Source organism: Bufo bufo, chromosome 7 (genome assembly GCF_905171765.1).
Source record: "Bufo bufo chromosome 7, aBufBuf1.1, whole genome shotgun sequence".
NCBI classification, from domain to species: Eukaryota; Metazoa; Chordata; class Amphibia; order Anura; family Bufonidae; genus Bufo; species Bufo bufo.
Window position 1 is genome coordinate 23,646,179 of NC_053395.1, and position 18,725 is coordinate 23,664,903.

Below are 18,725 nucleotides of genomic sequence, written 5' to 3' on the forward strand. Positions count from 1 at the left end.
CAAAATAAGAATTGCAGCTTTAATGCCCTGGGTCTCTTCAGCGAGACCCAGCGCATTGAAATCAATTACTGGCATCCTTATTAACCACAGAGGATGCTGGTAAGAAGCCCAGAAGCGCAACCTTCCCTGTTTTTTACCCTTTAGATGCCATGATCTCACTTGATCATGGCATCTAAAGGCTTTAATGACCGCAATCGGTATTATTGCCAGTCGCGGTCATTAGCTGCGGGTCTCTGCTGTTTGAAACAGCGGATACCCGCCTGCCATGATGCCCGCTGTACGCGCTAGCAGACGCAATGTTTGCACTGGTAGCGAACGAATTAAAGGCTCATCTCAGACATTGATGGCATGTCACTAGGATATGCCGTCAATGTCAGACGGATGTGGGCTCCACCTCTGGGACCCACTCCTATCTCCAGTGTGCGGCCCTACGAAGTGAGAAAGAGCGCACCAAACAAGCGCAGCCACCCTGCATTCACTGCTGTGAGAGTCCTAAGAATAGCCAAGCCCCAGTTTGCCCATAGTCATCAACCGAGCAGTGGCCATGATTGCACAGCGCGCTCTGCATTCACCACTATAGGTAACATAGTTTATAAGGCCGAAAAAAGACATCTGTCCATCCAGTTCGGCCTGTTCTCCTGCAAGTTGATCAAGAGAGGAAATCGTATCAGAAAATAGCTGAGCACACTCAATTTTCAGAACTCCTCTAGCAATAAATGGAGAGCATGCTGCGCCTACGTGGTGTGATCTCCTCTTGGGGGACCCCATTTCGAAGATAGGTGGCGGTTCTACCTCTGGGTCCTGCTCCTATCTGATGTTGATGGCATATTCTAGCGATTTGCCATCAGTGTCTGAGAAGATCCAACCCCTTGAAGATTAAGGCCCAGTTTGGTACATTAAATCTTCCAATTAGTTTTTCAAACTAATTTGAAGAACTTTTTCAGAACTTCTGACCTACCTAAGCCTCTTACACAGACATACTCACAACTACAGTCTCCAAGTGTCAAACCCTTTCCTAACTCCAGGTGGGTCACAGATGTACCCGGCTTTTCTCCTGATGACCGGAGCGGTCAGTGGTGAGCGCTCTTGACTTTCTAATTCATCCCAGGTTCAGTAATGGGGTATATTACACCCCTGCTAAGCTTAAACGGAGCTCCCCATCTGACCTCTGCTTCCCGTGTAAAGCAGTGGCTGCTGCCTCTGTTCTGTGTCTGGACTTGCGCTAAAGTGTTTCCCTTCTGATCACTGTTGTTCTGACCGTGAGGATGTTTCTCTCTCTCCAGATGGTGATGACCATGTCGTGTACAATCCTGGACGAGCTCCAGAGGCAATACAACGTCATTCTGCCGGATCGGTTTCATAAAGTATGTCTTTTTCTGCTTCCTTTCGCTCAGCGAGGGCTTCGTCACCGCTCCTGACAGAATAACAATTCTTGGGCATCTTTTCTTAGATCTTTGAATTGTTCAGTCTATTGTGCTCTCCTACGTCCAATAGCTTGGACAAGGCATGTCCTTACACACCCACTATCCGGGCTGACAGTGTAGGGGACACTCTCCTTTCACACATGGTGACGGTAGCACCCAGTAGTCGGTTTATTCCTACATTTTTAGGAGGAGTAACAGAGGAGCAGCACAAAGCAGAAAACATGCTATAGAAATTAGTTGTTCATAGGCAATGCCGATAGTTACTAAAACAGCAGATGGGTTCCCTTTTGAAATGGGTTCCCTTTTTACAGCAAAGCCATATTGACCAAATCCTGGGGTCCGACCACTGGAACTGAAATCCATGATCCTGAGAATCCAAAGGTGAAGGTGAACCTCTACATATTGGGTCTACAGATGGGGACTAAAAGGGTTTCCAGTGTGACTGAAAAATGTAATTTAGCTCTTAAAGGGAATCTGTCATCTGTTTTAACCATTTGTCAACCGCGCCTTTTTGTTTTTTATGTTTCTCACCCCCAGTAAACAAGCTTTTGTATATGTGAGTGTGTGTGTGTGTGTGTGTGTGTGTGTGTATATATATATATCTAGCTCACCTGCAGTGGGCATCGGACTCACTGTATATACAGCTATTGCGTTGCTGACATCATTACCTTGCGAAATTTCAAGTGCACAGAAGCTGACGTAGCGGGTGGATGTTGTGACATTGCAGCAGAGGAGATGGCATTATAATCTCAAGGAGGGGGTAGCGGCACAAAGTGAAGAGGTGGTCTGGGGGTCTTGGGAGGGATAGGCTTGGGCTCTTGGAGGAGGCAGTGTGGGGCTCTGAGCAATTGATAACGCCCTGCTGGGCACTTTTAGACTAATTTGCATCATATTGATAAAATGGTATAATGTAGAAAAATAAAACTCAGTATGGAAACAAAATATTTAAAACATTTATAAAATCTGTGCGTACATGTTACGTGTGTGTGTGTATATGTGTGTGTGTATATATATATATATATATGTGTATGTGTGTATATATTATTTTTGTTCTCTTGTTTTATGACTTGTATTTGTTTTTTACCTTTTTATTTATTTGTACTATAATTGAAAATTACAATTAAAAGATAAAAAAAAAAGCTAATTTACTGAGGGTGAGAAATGTTAATAAATATAACAAAATGTATGGTTATAATGATTACAAAGGTTAAAAATAGGTGACAGGTTCCCTTTAAAATATCCCTTTGGCTTCCAAATCTAAAATTTTAAAGTGGATATTTAGGATTAGAGATATGGGTTGCTTTCTTTTAGAGGCTCATAAGCTCCCTCTAGTGGTGGTTGCAGGGATCTAGAACTTAAACGATACCATTCGATACCACACGAAAAAATAAAACGCCAATAAAGCCACGTGCATTCTGCATTTTATGGAACATCCGGCCCATAATCGAACAGTCCTATCCTATTTTTTGGGGGGGACAAGGTGACTAAAAAAAAATGGGGAATCGCGCAGTTTTCATTTTTTTTTTTTTTTCTGTTGCGGCGTTCACAGCATAGGATATTATTTTTTTTTATATATATTTAAATAATTTGGACTTTTCAGACGTGGCAATATGTAATGTTTATTGTTTATATATGTTTTATGTAAAATTGGAAAAGGGTGTGATTTATACTTTTTGGGTGTGTTTTTTTATTTTTTATTTTTTTAAACTTTTTTTATTTAATAACTCTTTCCCCTCTTAGGGCTCTTTCACACGAGCGGATGCCGTGCGTGGAATCCGCTGCGTGAAAGCGAGCCAAGCCCAGTTCTGGACAGCAGAGACACGGAGCATTAACATGACTGATAATGCTCTGTGCCTCTCTGTGACCTCATGGAGTAGCGCGCTCCATGTTCTCTGATACTAGACTGTGCGGTAGCGCGGCCTAGTATCGGTAAAATGCAAATCCCGATATCGAATAGATACTGGTACAAAAGTATCGATATTTCGATACCCGGTGCAACCCTAGTTCCACCCCACATTTATGCCAAATGAAATGCATTGTTGTTTCAGGCGTATTGTGGCTCTGCAGAGATGATCCTCATCGTGCAAGCTGTTATCCGTTTTATGATGGCCACGAATCCCCCTCTGAGAGGCATGTTGGAGCTTATTACAGCATTTGGGGTAAGTACCGTATGACATCAGAGTATCACACAAACTCTGTGTGCCAGTACAGGAAAACTGAGGTGATCCGTGTGCAGGTCCAAGCCATGACCAACCGCAGAACCACTCATACACATTCCAGTATTGCAGGCTGAAAATCCAGTATATATGGAGATCTCCAGATGTCGGGGGAGAGAGAGATCGAGCATGTTGAATTTCAACACTGCTTTCTACCCATTGAAAATACATGCACACTTAGCCGAACCAAGAGTGTATGGGGGGAGGCGGGTAGTCAGAGCGTGCGGCCGACAGCTATTGCACCTTTACTTTCATCAAATATTAGAAAGTCACAGAAGTCACAGAATAGAAATGCAGACGATGTTTTTGGAGTTTGTGCTTTTTTTTTATTTTTTTTTATTAAGGGGTTATCCCATGACTAATGTAAAAACTGAAAATCAGACATCATACAGGACATGACAATCTCCTTCTAACAAAGCTAGAACCAGCCCTGGACCTCCCATGGATCCAGAGAGCTCCTCATTCATTGATCTGCTAGATTTATATCAAGTTGACAGCTCAAGGAGGCGTGTCTCTTCTGATGCAGCTAAGGGGCGTGTCCACGCTCTCCCTATCACAGCTCAGGAGGCAGCTGAAGGATAAAACTGAGCATGTGCGGCCTTCTCAGTGAGCAGGACAAAGAAACAAAAAAAAAACTGCAGGTGGCGCTATACGGGTACATTTCATAAAATAACTGGGTGGCTAGTATACATTTTTAACAACTTGCATTTACAAAAGTATTCAGATCCAGGTGCTGGTTCAAAAACTGTGGAATATTTTTCGTGGGACAACGCCTTTAACTATGTTTGGTGTATTTGCTGCTTCAGCCGAACCACTGGGCCCTGTCACTACTCCTTGAGTGGATCAGTCCTATGCCGGAGATGCTTTTTCAATTTATATCCAGTGCCAAGAAGGATTTGTTGGAAGATGAGCAAAGTGTATTACAATTGTAAGTCCCAGTTCATTATTTTTTATATAAAGTTTTATGTAACGGTGGCAGTCAGAAGCCCATGATGAATCTTACATGAGTGACATATACCATATATTAGAGGAGGAAAATAATAAGAAAATATTTTTCATCAGACTCTGTTTTAATTAGACCTCAGCTTAGACCCCCAATGTTAATTATACCTCAGATTAGACCCCCAATGTTAGGCTACTTTCACACTAGCGTTTTCAATTCCGCTATTGAGATCCGTCATAGGATCTCAATAGCGGAAGGAAACTCTTTAGTTTTGTGCCCATTCATTGTCAATGGGGACAAAACTGAACGAAATGGAATGCACTAAAATGCATTCCGTTCCGTTTGGTTGTGCTCCCATCGCGGACAGAATAACGCAGCTTTTTCTGTCCGTGATGTGGTGCGGAGCACACATTGTAAGTCAATGGGGATGGATCCGCAAAAAACGCTAGTGTGAAAGTAGCCTTAATTAGACCTCAGAAAAAAAAATAAAAATAAACCAACTCTCCTCTCCTGCTGTGGACTGTGCCGCCATTCCAAAGATCCATCGCTCTTTCTACCAGGTTGTGCTGTGACTAGAGGTGAGCGAATTTCATATTTTGAAATTCGTTCACACTTCGTTTGTTGGTTAAAGGTGAATTGCGTTATGGATTCCGTTGCCACGGGCCATAACGCAATTCTATAACGTAATGCCTTTATGGGCATTCCGTTATTCATTCTGTCATAATAGAAGTCTATGGGCTGCAAAACGGATCCGTCCCGTTTCCGTTATGCAGGAGAGGACAACGCAGTTCACCTTTAACCAACAAACGAAGTGTGAACGAATTTCATAAGCGGAAATTCGCTCATCTCTAGCTGTGACCCAACGTCGCACAGTGTGAGGTCACCGAGCGTGCCTGCGTCCTCACTCTGCGCACAGGTCACAGTACAGTGTGCAGCACTGGCAGAAAAAAAGGACCAGGAGGCAGTGAGTAGAGCCAGCACAAGAAGTGCTGTATTCACCACTCCCCAGTCCTACTGTACTAATGAGTGCTACCATAATGGAAGCGCTCATTAGTATTCGCCCCCAAAAAGACTCCCTGACATTTTCAACCCACTTTTGGAGGAAAAGGTGCATCTTATAGGGTGCTTCCCGACTCCAATCAGGCATCAGAATAACTCCCTGGACCAACGACCCCTCTCTAGTAGCTATAGCCTGTAATATTATTACACTCCAGAAACACATCCAGGCCCCTCCTGAACTCACCATCACCACCTCCTCAGGCAGAGAGCTCCATAGTCTCACTGCTCTTACCGTAAAGAATCCTCTTCTATGTTTGTGTACAAACCTTCTTTCCTCCAGACGCAGAGGATGTCACCTCGTCACAGTCACAGTGCTGGGGATAAAAAGATAATAGGAAAGATTTCTGTACTGACATCTAATATATATACATTAAATCGCCCTTTCTCGCCCATATTCATTGAGGACACAGAGAGCGTGGGTATAGCTATGTCCTCTAGGAGGCGTTGACACTAGTAAAAGCTGTTAGCTCCTGCCCTGGCAGCGATACCCCCTCCAGCCTGGAGAGAGAGCTTCAGTTTTTTTCTAGTGTCAATAGGAGGCAAGACCTCCCTGCTCTGCTGGGAAGCTCCTGAAGATTTTTTATTTTATTTTATTTTTTTCCTTTTTCAGATGGGAAAACAGTGGACGCCTCGTCTCCCTGTTCTCCGGGGTCGAGTTGCGCCAGTGCCGGTCATCCGCACTGCTGCCTCCCCCACAGAAGACAAGGTGGACCAGGGCAGCCTCGCTCCCCTGCATCCCGCCAGCCAAGGGGTCACCCATCCAAGCCCCCCTTTTCCAGCTTCCTGCCACTACGGTGCCAGTAGCTGAAGGGGTGACCCTGCTGGACCAGAGGAGGGGTGAAGATGGCGGCAGAGAAGAGAGGTGAGTACACTGGACTAGGTGAGTATGTTTAACCCTCTGGGTTGGTCTCCCCCTCCCTCGTGGTGGCAATAGTCTGCGAACAGACAGGGCTTCAGCATAGCCCAGCACCTGCAGCCATTCCAGCACCCCTGAAGCATTCCCCTCTGGCAGAGGCCGTTTGGTTGATGATTGAGTGGAGGACATAGGGGGTTAATAGTGTGCTGTATGCATTATTGGCGCGAATTAGGACCTGCCGTATTTCCGTATTAACATGCAGGGAGCGGAGCGCAGCTCCCGCTCCCCTACAACGCGGCATCTACCCTTCCGAAGCTGACACCGGGTTAAACCTCCTGGCCCTCCCTCACTCTTGGTGGTGATAATATTCAACTGAATACCATTTCCAGGACCACCCTGTCTGCCTGAGATCATCACCAGCTCCCCTCAAGCCATCGGCACCCCTCTTGTCATTCCCTTCACTCCTCTTGTTGTCCAAGAAGGGACATCGGCACATGGGGGGTTAATACGCCGTCCGGAGCGCACATGCAGAGAGGGGAGCGCAGGCGGCTTCTGCTCCCCTCCGGAGTCGGATTGATAAGGGCCGGCACCGTCCACTATTGCGGCACCTACTTCATTGCCACCCCCTTCGGGAGCGGACGCCGGTTGCGCCGCTCCAGAGGGGGTTAACTGCATACGTTCGGCCGGCACTGCATCTGTGCTCCGGCCGCGATAGTCTTTGCCCGGCCCGCACTGGCGTCCGCCCGGCCCAACCGGCGGACACACAGGGTGCAACCCCCGTCTGTTGCCGGGCGGGCGCATTCAACTGCTCTGTTATTGCGGTCTCACTCAGGTCCCTCTGCGCTCCGCCGTGCGCTAATGCATAGTCCCGACCTCCCCCGCTGCACACCAGGAACATGCACCGGCGGACACACAGGGAACGGAGCGAAGGAGGCTCTCCCCTATCTGTGATCCGCTGTTGTCAGGGCTCTTAGGGGGTTAATAACTTCCCTGACAGGAGCGGGGGGTGCACCCCTTACACAAGTGATCCACTACCGTGGGGAATGAGTACACATCTTGGATGTTGCACTTCAACTACGCCACTGCTATAGATGCCTTAGCTTCTTCTACAAGTGGAGCGTAACGAGTATCGTTACACGCTGGTGCCCTGTACTCTTCTTCTAATGGTATTTCGGTCCCGTTGTGTCCTTTTCCTTTAGTGCCGGTTTGGGGCATAAATATGACAACCTCTCTCTTCAGGGGGTTGCCCAGCCTCACTCATGTGTCCTAGCGTCCCTATATCCATGGTCCTCTACTGTTCCAATATGTTATCCACCATTCCTGATGTGGGAAGTGGTTGTACCGGCACTCTGGTTTGGCTTTGCAGCGTGTTCTCCGCTGGTGCGGTTTTTACGCTGGTACTAGCGTTCGCAGTCGCTGCAGTGGGGCATCCCCTCAGGTAAGGGTTCCACCCCGACGCTGGCTTGGCGGTTGTTCCTGTTCGACGCCCTTCCCAGGTGGAGTGTTTAAAGTTAGCTCTCCTTTCCTGAGGCAGTATGGTACCATGGCTTCTATCGGATTCCTCTAGTCTGCCCCCTCAGTTTGTGCTGGCGGGGCACGCTGCGGCTCCTACGGTACGGGGGTCCTGGAGTAGCCATTACATACTCTGGCTCCTCCTGCACGGCTCCGTCAGGTGACGGATTCTTCTAACGCCGAATTCGGTGGCGTACGCTGCATGGCCTCCTCCTTAGTCGGAGTATGGCGCCGCCACTCTCATCAAGTGGCTACTTCTGTGTAGTGCCAGTCTCAGATGGGGAATGGGCTTCGCCCTGCCCCCTTTTCCTTCCATGTTTTATTTTTTTTTTCCTTCTCTGGCTCAGGGTTCACGGTCACTACGCAAACCTTGGAACCTTGGTAGCTACTACGTTAGTACTTCCCCTCATCTACGTTGATGCAGGGTATTGGTTCTGTGTTTTTTTTCTTCCAGTCTCGTTCCGGACCAACTGTTGGGCTGGGACGTTTTTCCATATTCTCCTTCTACAGGTGAATCCTACCCGTTGGTCCTGGGTGTCCTACCCGTATCTACAACTACCTCTCAAGACTTGACTACTGACTGCCACGTCAGTCCGATGTAGTCATGCCTTTTCACTGCACTTTCCGTGGCTAGACTAAGAGACTCACCACGCCAGGCGGAGCGGGGGTGCTGTCATGACTCGCCACCGTTGCTGGAGTTTTGTTCCTGGAACAGAACACCCCTTATATTCTTCCTCCTCGAGGCAGGAGTTTTTCTCTCTTCTTGGTCTGGTCGAAATTTCCGTCGAGCAGCGTTGCTACACCGTCAATACACAGTCGCTGACGGAACTCCTCACCGCCGGTGATTCTCATATCGTCTCTACTTCTACCTATCCAATGTATTGATTCCTTGGCTTGCGGTTGGACATGCCTCATTCAGGTGTTTTTTTTCTTGGTAGTTTATCAGACGGCCTCTCAGTCTCCCCACAAGCCTCTTCGGCTCAAGGGCCTTCGGTGGACCAATTACCGTTTCCGGAATTCCCCCCTTGAACCCTTGCGGGAGATGTCTCTCTGACTCCGGTCCTGGATGGTAGTTTTTTCTTGTGGCTATCACACCCATCAGACGGGTGTCCGGGTTGGGGCGCTCTCTTGCAGAGAACCTTCCTGGTTCTTCACAGGAATAAGCGGTCCCTTGGCCCGTTCATTCCTTTCTCCTGACAGTGGTCTCTGATTTCCATTTCAATGTAGATATTCTCCTTCCATCACTGTGTCCCTCCCCTTCACACCCTAGGGAAAGGGAGTTAGACCATTTGGACGTTGTCAGGGCTCTGACGATTTATTTGCCAGCCTCCAGTTCCTTCCGGCGTACGGAACCCCCTTTTTTGTCATCCCGGAGGGTCCTCGCAAGGCATTGGCGGCCTCCAGGGTGGCAATTGCTGAAGCATACTGCACCCGGGGCAGGGTTCCGCCCTTTGGTGTCTCGGCTGACTCCACCAGAGCGGTGGGTGCTCTTGGGCTTGGTGGATTCAAGGTTCGGCCACACAGTTATGCAAGGCGGCTACTGACCTCCTTACGCACATTCACAAAAATTTGCCAGGTGCATACTTATGCATCGGCGGGCGCTGCCTTGGGCCGCATGGTCTTGCAGGCGGCAGTTCTTAGTTGCCTGCAGGGGCACTTGCTCCATGGGTCTGTGGTTTTTCCCTCCCTGTGGACTGCTCTCGGACGTCCCACGGTTCCTGTGTCCCCCCAATGAATATGGGCGAGAAAACGAGATTTTTGTATAACTTACCAGTAAAATCTCTTTCTCGCTCTTCATTGGGGGACATGGCACCCAGTATTGTTGTTCGGCCACAGTTGTGGCTGTTGCTGGTTAGAACCTGGTTTGGTTCTCGGCATTGTTGCTGTTCCACGTTATTTCGTTGGTTTACTTCTCCTACTGCTTCTCGCAAACTGAAGCTCTCTCTCCAGGCTGGAGGGGGTATAGCTGCCGGGGGAGGGGCTAACAGCTTTTACTAGTGTCAACGCCTCCTAGAGGACATAGCTATACCACGGTCTCTGTGTCCCCCAATGAAGAGCGAGAAAGAGATTTTACTGGTAAGTTTTACAAAAATCTCGTTTTCATCAGGGTTTTTTTCTAAGTGAATAACCCTAATTTTGATAATCTTTCAGGGTACTGTAGTTGCCTCATTCCAGGTATTACTTTAGTTGCCCTCCTCTGAACCCTCTCCAGCTCTGCTATGTCTGCCTTGTTCACAGGAGCCCAGAACTGTACACAGTCCTTCATGTGTGGTCTGACTAGTGATTTGTAAAGTGGTCGGACTATGTTCTTATCACGGGCATCTATGCTCCTTCTGATGCAACCTATTATCTTATTGGCCTTGGCAGCAGCTGCCTGACACTGGTTTCTGCAGCTTAGATTGCAGTTCACTAAAATTCCTAGGTCCTTTTCCATGTCAGTGTTACCGAGTGTTTTACCATTTAGTATGTACGGGTGACTTGCATTATTCCTTCCCATGTGCATAACCTTACATTTGTCAGTGTTAAACCTCATCTGCCACTTATCTGCCCAAGCCTCCAGTCTATCCAGATCCATCTGTAGCAGTATACTGTCCTCTGTAGTGTGTGTGTGTGTGTATATGTGTGTGTATGTATATGTGTATATATATATATATATATATATATATATACACACACAGTATACTGTCCTTTTCCGTGTTAATTACTTTACACAGTTTAATGTCATCTGCAAACATTGATATTTTACTATGCAAGCCTTCTACAAGATCATTAATAAATATATTGAAGAGAATAGGGCCCAATACTGACCCCTGAGGTTCTCCACTAGTGACAGTGACCCAATCTGAGTGTGTACCACTAATAACCACCCTCTGTTTTCTATCCCTCAGCCAGTTACTTACCCACATACAGACGTTTTCTCATTTTATATACTAACCTTTTATGAGGTACAGTGTAAAATACTTTGGAGAAGTCCAGATATACGACATCCATTGATTCGCCGCTGTCAAGTCTAGAACTTACCTCCTCATAGAAACTGATTACATTAGTTTGACATGACCGATCCCTCACGAAGCCATGCTGATATGGCGTTATTTGCTTATTTCCGTTGAGATGCTCTAAGATAGCATCTCTCAGAAAACCTTCAAACAGTTTACCCACAACAGATGTTAAACTTACCGGCCTATAGTTTCCAGGCTCTGTTTTTAGACCCTTTTTGAATATTGGCGCCACATTTGCCATGCGCCAATCCTGTGGGACATTCCCTGTCAGTATAGAGTCCGCAAATTTCAGAAATAAGGGTCTGGCTATGACATTACTTAATTCCCTTAGGATCCGGGAGTGCAGTTTTATTATCCCTATTCCTTTGTCACTCCTTGTTATACTTTATAAAATATCAATAAAAATGTACTGTTCAAAAAACATTTGCCTCCGTTCTCTACAATCTTTCTTAGATTTGAAAGACGAGGGATCAGTTACGTGTCGCAGCTTCTGCCCGTGTTTCTCTTGCACCCGAATGAAGGCGTGCGGTCAGTCGGCTTTCATTTTCTTGACGTCATCTCAAAGAACAGCACAGAGTAAGTATAAAACGGGCTGTAGATGGAGAACGTGATGTCTGTGCAGACGACGGCACACACCTCCGGTATCACAAGCTATAGGTGGGATGAGAGGGGTCTATGACACCGGGCGTGTCCTCTTCCAGCTTACATTTGAACCAGGAATTTGGCGACATGACAGCAGATTGCAGCAGGACTTCTGTGCAGTTCTTTCATCTATTAGCCAAAACACAGAGCAGAGGGACCACAGACGGCCCTCTCCAAGGACTGTTCTGTGCCTGCACCAAACTTTGAATTAATAAGTACAGAAGTACAATTTAGGAGGCAGAAGCAATGGATAGCACAGGTGATGTCTGGCCTTGTAAGTCATAGCAGAGGGGTAGGCAGCAGAGCTATGGTGCAGGTGATGCCTGGCCCTGTCAGTAGAGGGGCGCAGGTGATGCCGGGCCCTGTCAGTAGAGGGGCGCAGGTGATGCCTGGCCCTGTCAGTAGAGGGGCGCAGGTGCTGCCTTATTGAACATTACCCTTTCACTCCCACATCATGTAGTTGATCATGTGCTGTGTGGTATAGGACTGTGGCTTGGAAGCACTTTTTTATGTAATTTATTTGAAAATATGGTACTTGGCTTAAAAATGAACCAGGTTTAGCGGAATACTAATATAGATATTTTTTATTATTTCTTCAGTTTACCTTGGTCAGGAAACCTCAGCAACTGCCTGCAGGTGAAAGTAAGTAAACAACAGAGGGCGCCGTGTACTCCTGTCTAAGGGTACTTTCACACTTGCGGCAGGACGGATCCGACAGGCTGTTCACCATGTCGGATCTGTCCTTCCGCTATTTCGCCGGACCGCCGCTCCGTCCCCATTGACTATAATGGGGACGGGGGCGGAGCTCCGGCGGTGCACGGCGAAAGCCGCCGGACTAAAAAGTCCTGCATGTCCGACTTTTTAGTCCGGCGGCTTCCGCCGTGCTGTGCCAGAGCTAGTCAATGGGGACGGAGCAGCGGTCCGGCGAAATAGCGGAAGGACAGATCCGACATGGTGACCAGCCTGGCGGATCCGTCCTGCCGCAAGTGTGAAAGTAGCCTAAAGGGGAACTCCTGAAAATAGAGGACTTATGTCATACTGTATGTATAGGTTAAACTTATTTGGCAGTTATAATTTTAATGTTTTGAGTGCAGCTCTGGAGTATAATACAGGATGTAACTCAGGATCAGTACAGGATAAGTAATGTAATGTATGTACACAGTGACTACACCAGCAGAATAGTGAGTGCAGCTCTGGAGTATAATACAGGATGTAACTCAGGATCAGTACAGGATAAGTAATGTATGTACACAGTGACTCCACCAGCAGAATAGTGAGTGCAGCTCTGGAGTATAATACAGGATGTAACTCAGGATCAGTACAGGATAAGTAATGTAATGTATGTACACAGTGACTGCACCAGCAGAATAGTGAGTGCAGCTCTGGAGTATAATACAGGATGTAACTCAGGATCAGTACAGGATAAGTAATGTAATGTATGGTCTCAGTGACTGCACCAGCAGAATAGTGAGTGCAGCTCTGGAGTATAATACAGGATGTAACTCAGGATAAGTAATGTATGTACACAGTGACTGCACCAGCAGAATAGTGAGTGCAGCTCTGGAGTATAATACAGCATGTAACTCAGGATCAGTACAGGATAAGTAATGTAATGTATGTACACAGTGACTGCACCAGCAGAATAGTGACTGCAGCTCTGGAGTATAATACAGGATGTAACTCAGGATCAGTACAGGATAAGTAATGTAATGTATGTACACAGTGACTTCACCAGCAGAATAGTGACTGCAGCTCTGGAGTATAATACAGGATGTAACTCAGGATCAGTATAGGATAAGTAATGTAATGTATGTACACAGTGACTGCACCAGCAGAATAGTGAGTGCAGCTCTGGAGTATAATACAGGATGTAACTCAGGATCAGTATAGGATAAGTAATGTAATGTATGTACACAGTGACTTCACCAGCAGAATAGTGACTGCAGCTCTGGAGTATAATACAGGATGTAACTGAGTATCAGTACAGGATATGTAATGTATGTACACAGTGACTGCACCAGCAGAATAGTGAGTGCAGCTCTGGAGTATAATACAGGATGTAACTCAGGATAAGTGCTGTATGAGTGCAGCTCTGGAGTATAGTACAGGATTAGTAATGTATGTGTATAAATGATCATCTGGTGCTGCTAGTTGTATGTACCTTTTAGTCGGTGACTTCTAGAATTGCCTCATATTACGGTATTCCTCCCTCTGTTATACACTGCCTTTCTTCTTCCCGCAGGTTCTCCGTTTGACCCATACTTTGGTGAAATTCAGTCCTGTAGAGCACCAAAAATTGACAGCATGTATTGGAAGACTGACTTCAAGATCCTAACGCCCTGCGAGAGACTCCTATGGGGTAGAACAAACTGTGAATAATATAATACCAAAAAAAAAAACTGCAACTTTCATAGTGGATTTTTTTACATTTGCACTTTTCTTGTTGGTTGGCGCCGTTGTTTTTATACTTGATGTTCTCGCCTTGTCTTTTTTGCTTCCACCCATCTTTTCACTGCTTATGCTGACGCCATCTAGTGGACACAGATGATCATTACGGATGCTGGATGTCTGCGGCTGGCCGGAGTTTATTAGAAATATGGCCCTAACTGTACAGCGGGGATTAAGATCAGTAATTAATCATCGCACCATTCCGATAAGTCTCACTAACCTTCATTTATTTAAGAGTGTCTCTGGCAGACGCGGGAGCTGGCACACATTCACATCACACAGGCCGTTTCAGCATTGAGCACTTGTCATTTTTACTGTATTCTGGGCAAATAATGTGCGACACGTTCTGCCCGTGTCAGAGGCCTGAAGAAGATGTATCAGTAGTTGTCACGGGGTCCGGAAACTTCGCCCACTGATATTAGAAATACACTATAATGGCCCCCTTTACAGAGCACCAGTGAGAGATCCTCCTTTGTCTAAAAATTCTTGCCTTCCCCATGAAAGAACAGTGCCGCAGCATATTTGATTAGAACTCTTTTTATTGTGCTGCCCCTCTGTTGTTCCTCCTGGAAATGTTTGAATACACTGTAAGTGGCTTTTGGTATTCCCTGTGAGCACAGCCGGATACAGTCCAGTTCTCAGTAGATTCATACATTCTCAGGGTGAGTAACAGAGGACCGTGCAGCATTGTAAGAAAAGGTCCTCTTAGCCACTGATTAAAGGGGCTTCTGCCAAGTGAATGGGGTCCTTTCCCAATACCACATTGGCACTAAAATATCCAGCAAGTTTTTTTAATTTATTTTAGCCCCTACCCCTTGTTCATTTTCTCAGCCCCCATAGGCGTGACGTTAACAGCAGAGTTTACAAATCTTACTACGCAAGATTATGGTATGTCTTTTGATGCTCTGCAAACCGGCAATCTGCAAAATACGGATACTGGCCATGTGCCACCTGCGTTATTTTTTATTTTTTTTGCAGATCCATTGACTTCAATGGGTTCACAGTCCACATTTTCCGGACCAGAATATGACATGTTCTATCCTCTGCGGAATGGACCTACGGATGTAGACCGCACACTGATGTCATCCATGTGCTGTCTATTCCGCAAAAGATAGAACATGTCTTATTCTGGTCTGGAAAATGCAGATTGTGGACCCATTGGAGTCAATGGGTCTGCAAAAAAAAAAGTGGATCACTCACGGACAGGATCTGCGATTTGCGGACCGCAACATACATAGTCGTGTGAATGTAGCCTATGTGGATTCAAATGTGCAATTCCACCTTCTCTCTGTGGAGGCAAACTTGTGGTCAGAGGCCTCCTTTATGACTGCCGCCTGGTCCTTAGTCAGACCCGGAGGACGCCATGGTCGGAATATTCTGCATTTTTACTCTTCTGGAAGTGAGGAACCAAATGAGCACGGCTGGAGTCCCGCGGGTCATCCTGATATGCTGAGACCATTTCCTTACATATCTGTGCAGACCTCCTAGTGTCCGACACTGCCAACAGCGGCCAGGACTGAGCGATTCCGAGCTGTCAGCCGTCCTCCTCCATCGCAAAACCGGACGTTATGTTCCTTATCGGTTCTAATGGAGATGTCGTGGCCGGGCGCAGCTAAGGTTGTGCTTACCCTGTGAGGTAGGTTCACGTTGCTCTCTGGTGCAGCCACATTGATTTAATCAGGTCTAGAGTTGCATCCCGTATACTGTAGTCGCATCCAGAGCTGCATTATATATTTTTTTTTTCTGTATTTATTACCCTGCATTCACTGCTGGTCCAGTGTCTGTATTGGGGCATTTACATCAGACGCTTGTCCATCAGAGTTTATAACTAGATACCGAGTCGAGAAGAAAATGAAACGGTGAGGTGCCTGTCGGTATGAAATTCTAAATGCTGCTCTCGGTGTGACTGGATTATAAAGCCTCCTTTTACACATCAGTGATTTCCATCAGTGATTGTGAGCCACAACTAGGATTGGAGCCTCCACAGACGTAAGGGAAACATCTGCACCTGTACTGTGTTTAGAGCCGCACCTGGTTTTGGCTCAAAATCACTGAAGGAAATAACTGACCGAACACTGACGTGTGAATGAGGCATTAAATACAAGCTGCGAGGCGTGGACCTGCACGTTATACTGAGTGCGTCGTGTGAATGAGCCCTATTTTTTTTTGTTCTTCCTTATTTACAGTTCTGACCGGCCGTGCCTTTGTATCAGTTTTTCCTTTGTAATTGTATATATCCTGATTGTATTGGTTTAGAACTGTATAAATAAAGTTGAGTTTAATGATACATTTTTGATGGAATTTTTTTGTTCTGGGTCTCGGCGGTATTACACTTCGGGTGGTGGCAGCCTCGGCGTTCCTATCCGGAGTTTCGGGTCATGGTCCACTTTTACTTCATGCGGTTTATGTCGCACCTTGGACATTTTACAGCCATTGCTTACTCAAGCGTATGTATCCATGACCTTAGCATGTAAGACAATGATAAAATTAGGAAAATTCCTGTCATGGGCGGTTGTACCGCTACTACTCATTTACTTACATAGCATGGTGCCACCTGGTGTTCATTTTATTATATAATGACGCCACCTGGTGTTTATTTAAGGAGGTTATCCAGGACGTTATAACTTTTCCTCAGGATAGGTTATCCATTATCACATCAGCGGGGGTCCGAGTCCCAGCACCCTCACCGGTCAGCTGCATTAGGTCATCAATACAATTCACCGGAGAGCCCCTTAAAACAGCATGGTGCCATCTGGTGTGCATTTATTTGCATGGTATGGCGCCACCTGGTGTTTTTTTACTTACATAGTATAGCTCCACCTGGTGTACATTTACTTACTTACATCAATATAATTCACCGGAGAGCCCCTTTAAAACGGCATGGTGCCATCTGGTGTGCATTTATTTGCATAGTATGGCACCACCTTTTGTTCATTTACTTACATAGTATGGTGCCACCTAGTGTTCATTTACTTACATAGTATGGTGCCACCTAGTGTTCATTTACTTACATAGTATGGTGCCACCTAGTGTTCATTTACTTACATAGTATGGTGCCACCTAGTGTTCATTTACTTACATAGTATGGTGCCACCTAGTGTTCATTTACTTACATAGTATGGCTCCACCTAGTGTTCATTTACTTACATAGTATGGTGCCACCTAGTGTTCATTTACTTACATATCGGTATGGCTCCACCTGGTGTTCATTTATTTACATACCGGAATGGCTCCACCTGGTGTTCATTTACTTACATATCGGTATGGCTCCACCTGGTGTTCATTTACTTACATAGTATGGCTCCACCTAGTAGTAATTTACTTATAGTATGGCTCCACCTGGTGTTTATTTACTTGCATAGTATGGCGCCACCTAGTGTTCATTTACTTACATAGTATGGCACCACCTGGTGTTTATTTACTTGCATAGTATGGCTCCACCTAGTGTTCATTTAGTTACATAGCATGGTGCCACCTGGTGTTGAGTATATAACTGTGCATGTCCACATGCTCAGTCACTCTCCTCAGAGACAGGTCTCTGGATTGTAATCTTCTATTCACTGCAGGGCAGCCAATAGCAATGGCTTTCCGCTTGTCTGCAAAGAGCAGAGCCTCTGCAGTAGCATGGCAGTTTAGCTAAGAAGCAGGATGGGGCTATACTGTCTGATTGTCAGAACCCACCCCCTAGCTGCACAAAGGTGGGCACATGGGGGGGGGGGGGGGGGGGGGGGGGGCTGCAAATGACTTTGTCATTTCTGGAATTCTGTCCTGATCACAAGTCCTGCTGCTTTTACTCTGTGATCCGCATTGATCTGTAAGGAAAGTTGGCAGCAGGTGTTTAATTCTACTGCAGCGCCACCACAGGGGAAATGAGGCATTACATGGTCTTCACTCTATGGCTTCTCTGGCTGATGGATGAGGGTCCTCAGTGAGTCTGATCACCAGTGAACACGAGGGGATTGCTGGTCACCTGTATTATGCATGTAGCAGTCTGCCTCCTAATTGGGGTTGGGGCGGTTTATACTCCTCATATCTTCCCCAATCGACAGATGTCACTAATACATTCATTTTTGGCAAAAGAATGTAGTAATCAGCTTATGCTAGACAGCAGAGCGGGCTCCACATTATACTTGGGATATAAAATAAATCTCAATATCTAGAAAGGATTACACGTGTCTAAGGGAAAGTCTGTTTATCCTACTAAGTTTCCCCCCCCCCCTCCCCCAAATGCTTCTGAACTAATACTGTATATATCTCATGAGGAGGCGAGGAAATACTTAATCCAACCAAAGTCTGCAGTATTATAGTAGTTATATTCTTGTACATAGGAGACAGTATTATAGTCATTATATTCTTGTACATAGGAGGCAGTATTATAGTAGTTATATTCTTGTACATAGGAGCAGTATTATAGTAGTTATATTCTTGTACATAGGAGCAGTATTATAGTAGTTATATTCTTGTACATAGGAGGCAGTATTATAGTAGTTATATTCTTGTACATAGGAGCAGTATTATAGTAGTTATATTCTTGTATATAGGGGGCAGTATTATAGTAGATATATTCTTGTACATAGGAGCAGTATTATAGTAGTTATATTCTTGTATATAGGAGGCAGTATTATA

General features: G+C 46.0%; 1 protein-coding gene across 1 annotated transcript in view; it reads left to right on the forward strand.

Moving 5' to 3' along the window:
• LOC121008281 overlaps positions 1-16,362 on the forward strand; it is a 42,061-nt gene extending 25,699 nt beyond the window's left edge. The window contains exons 15-20 of the mRNA XM_040440727.1: positions 1,284-1,364; positions 3,473-3,583; positions 4,447-4,568; positions 11,463-11,585; positions 12,251-12,293; positions 13,894-16,362. Of these exons, the coding sequence (XP_040296661.1) occupies positions 1,284-1,364; positions 3,473-3,583; positions 4,447-4,568; positions 11,463-11,585; positions 12,251-12,293; positions 13,894-13,986 (573 nt within the window). The 3' untranslated portion in view covers positions 13,987-16,362. The remainder of the gene's footprint in view (positions 1-1,283; positions 1,365-3,472; positions 3,584-4,446; positions 4,569-11,462; positions 11,586-12,250; positions 12,294-13,893) is intronic.
• Positions 16,363-18,725: the final 2,363 nt, after the last annotated feature.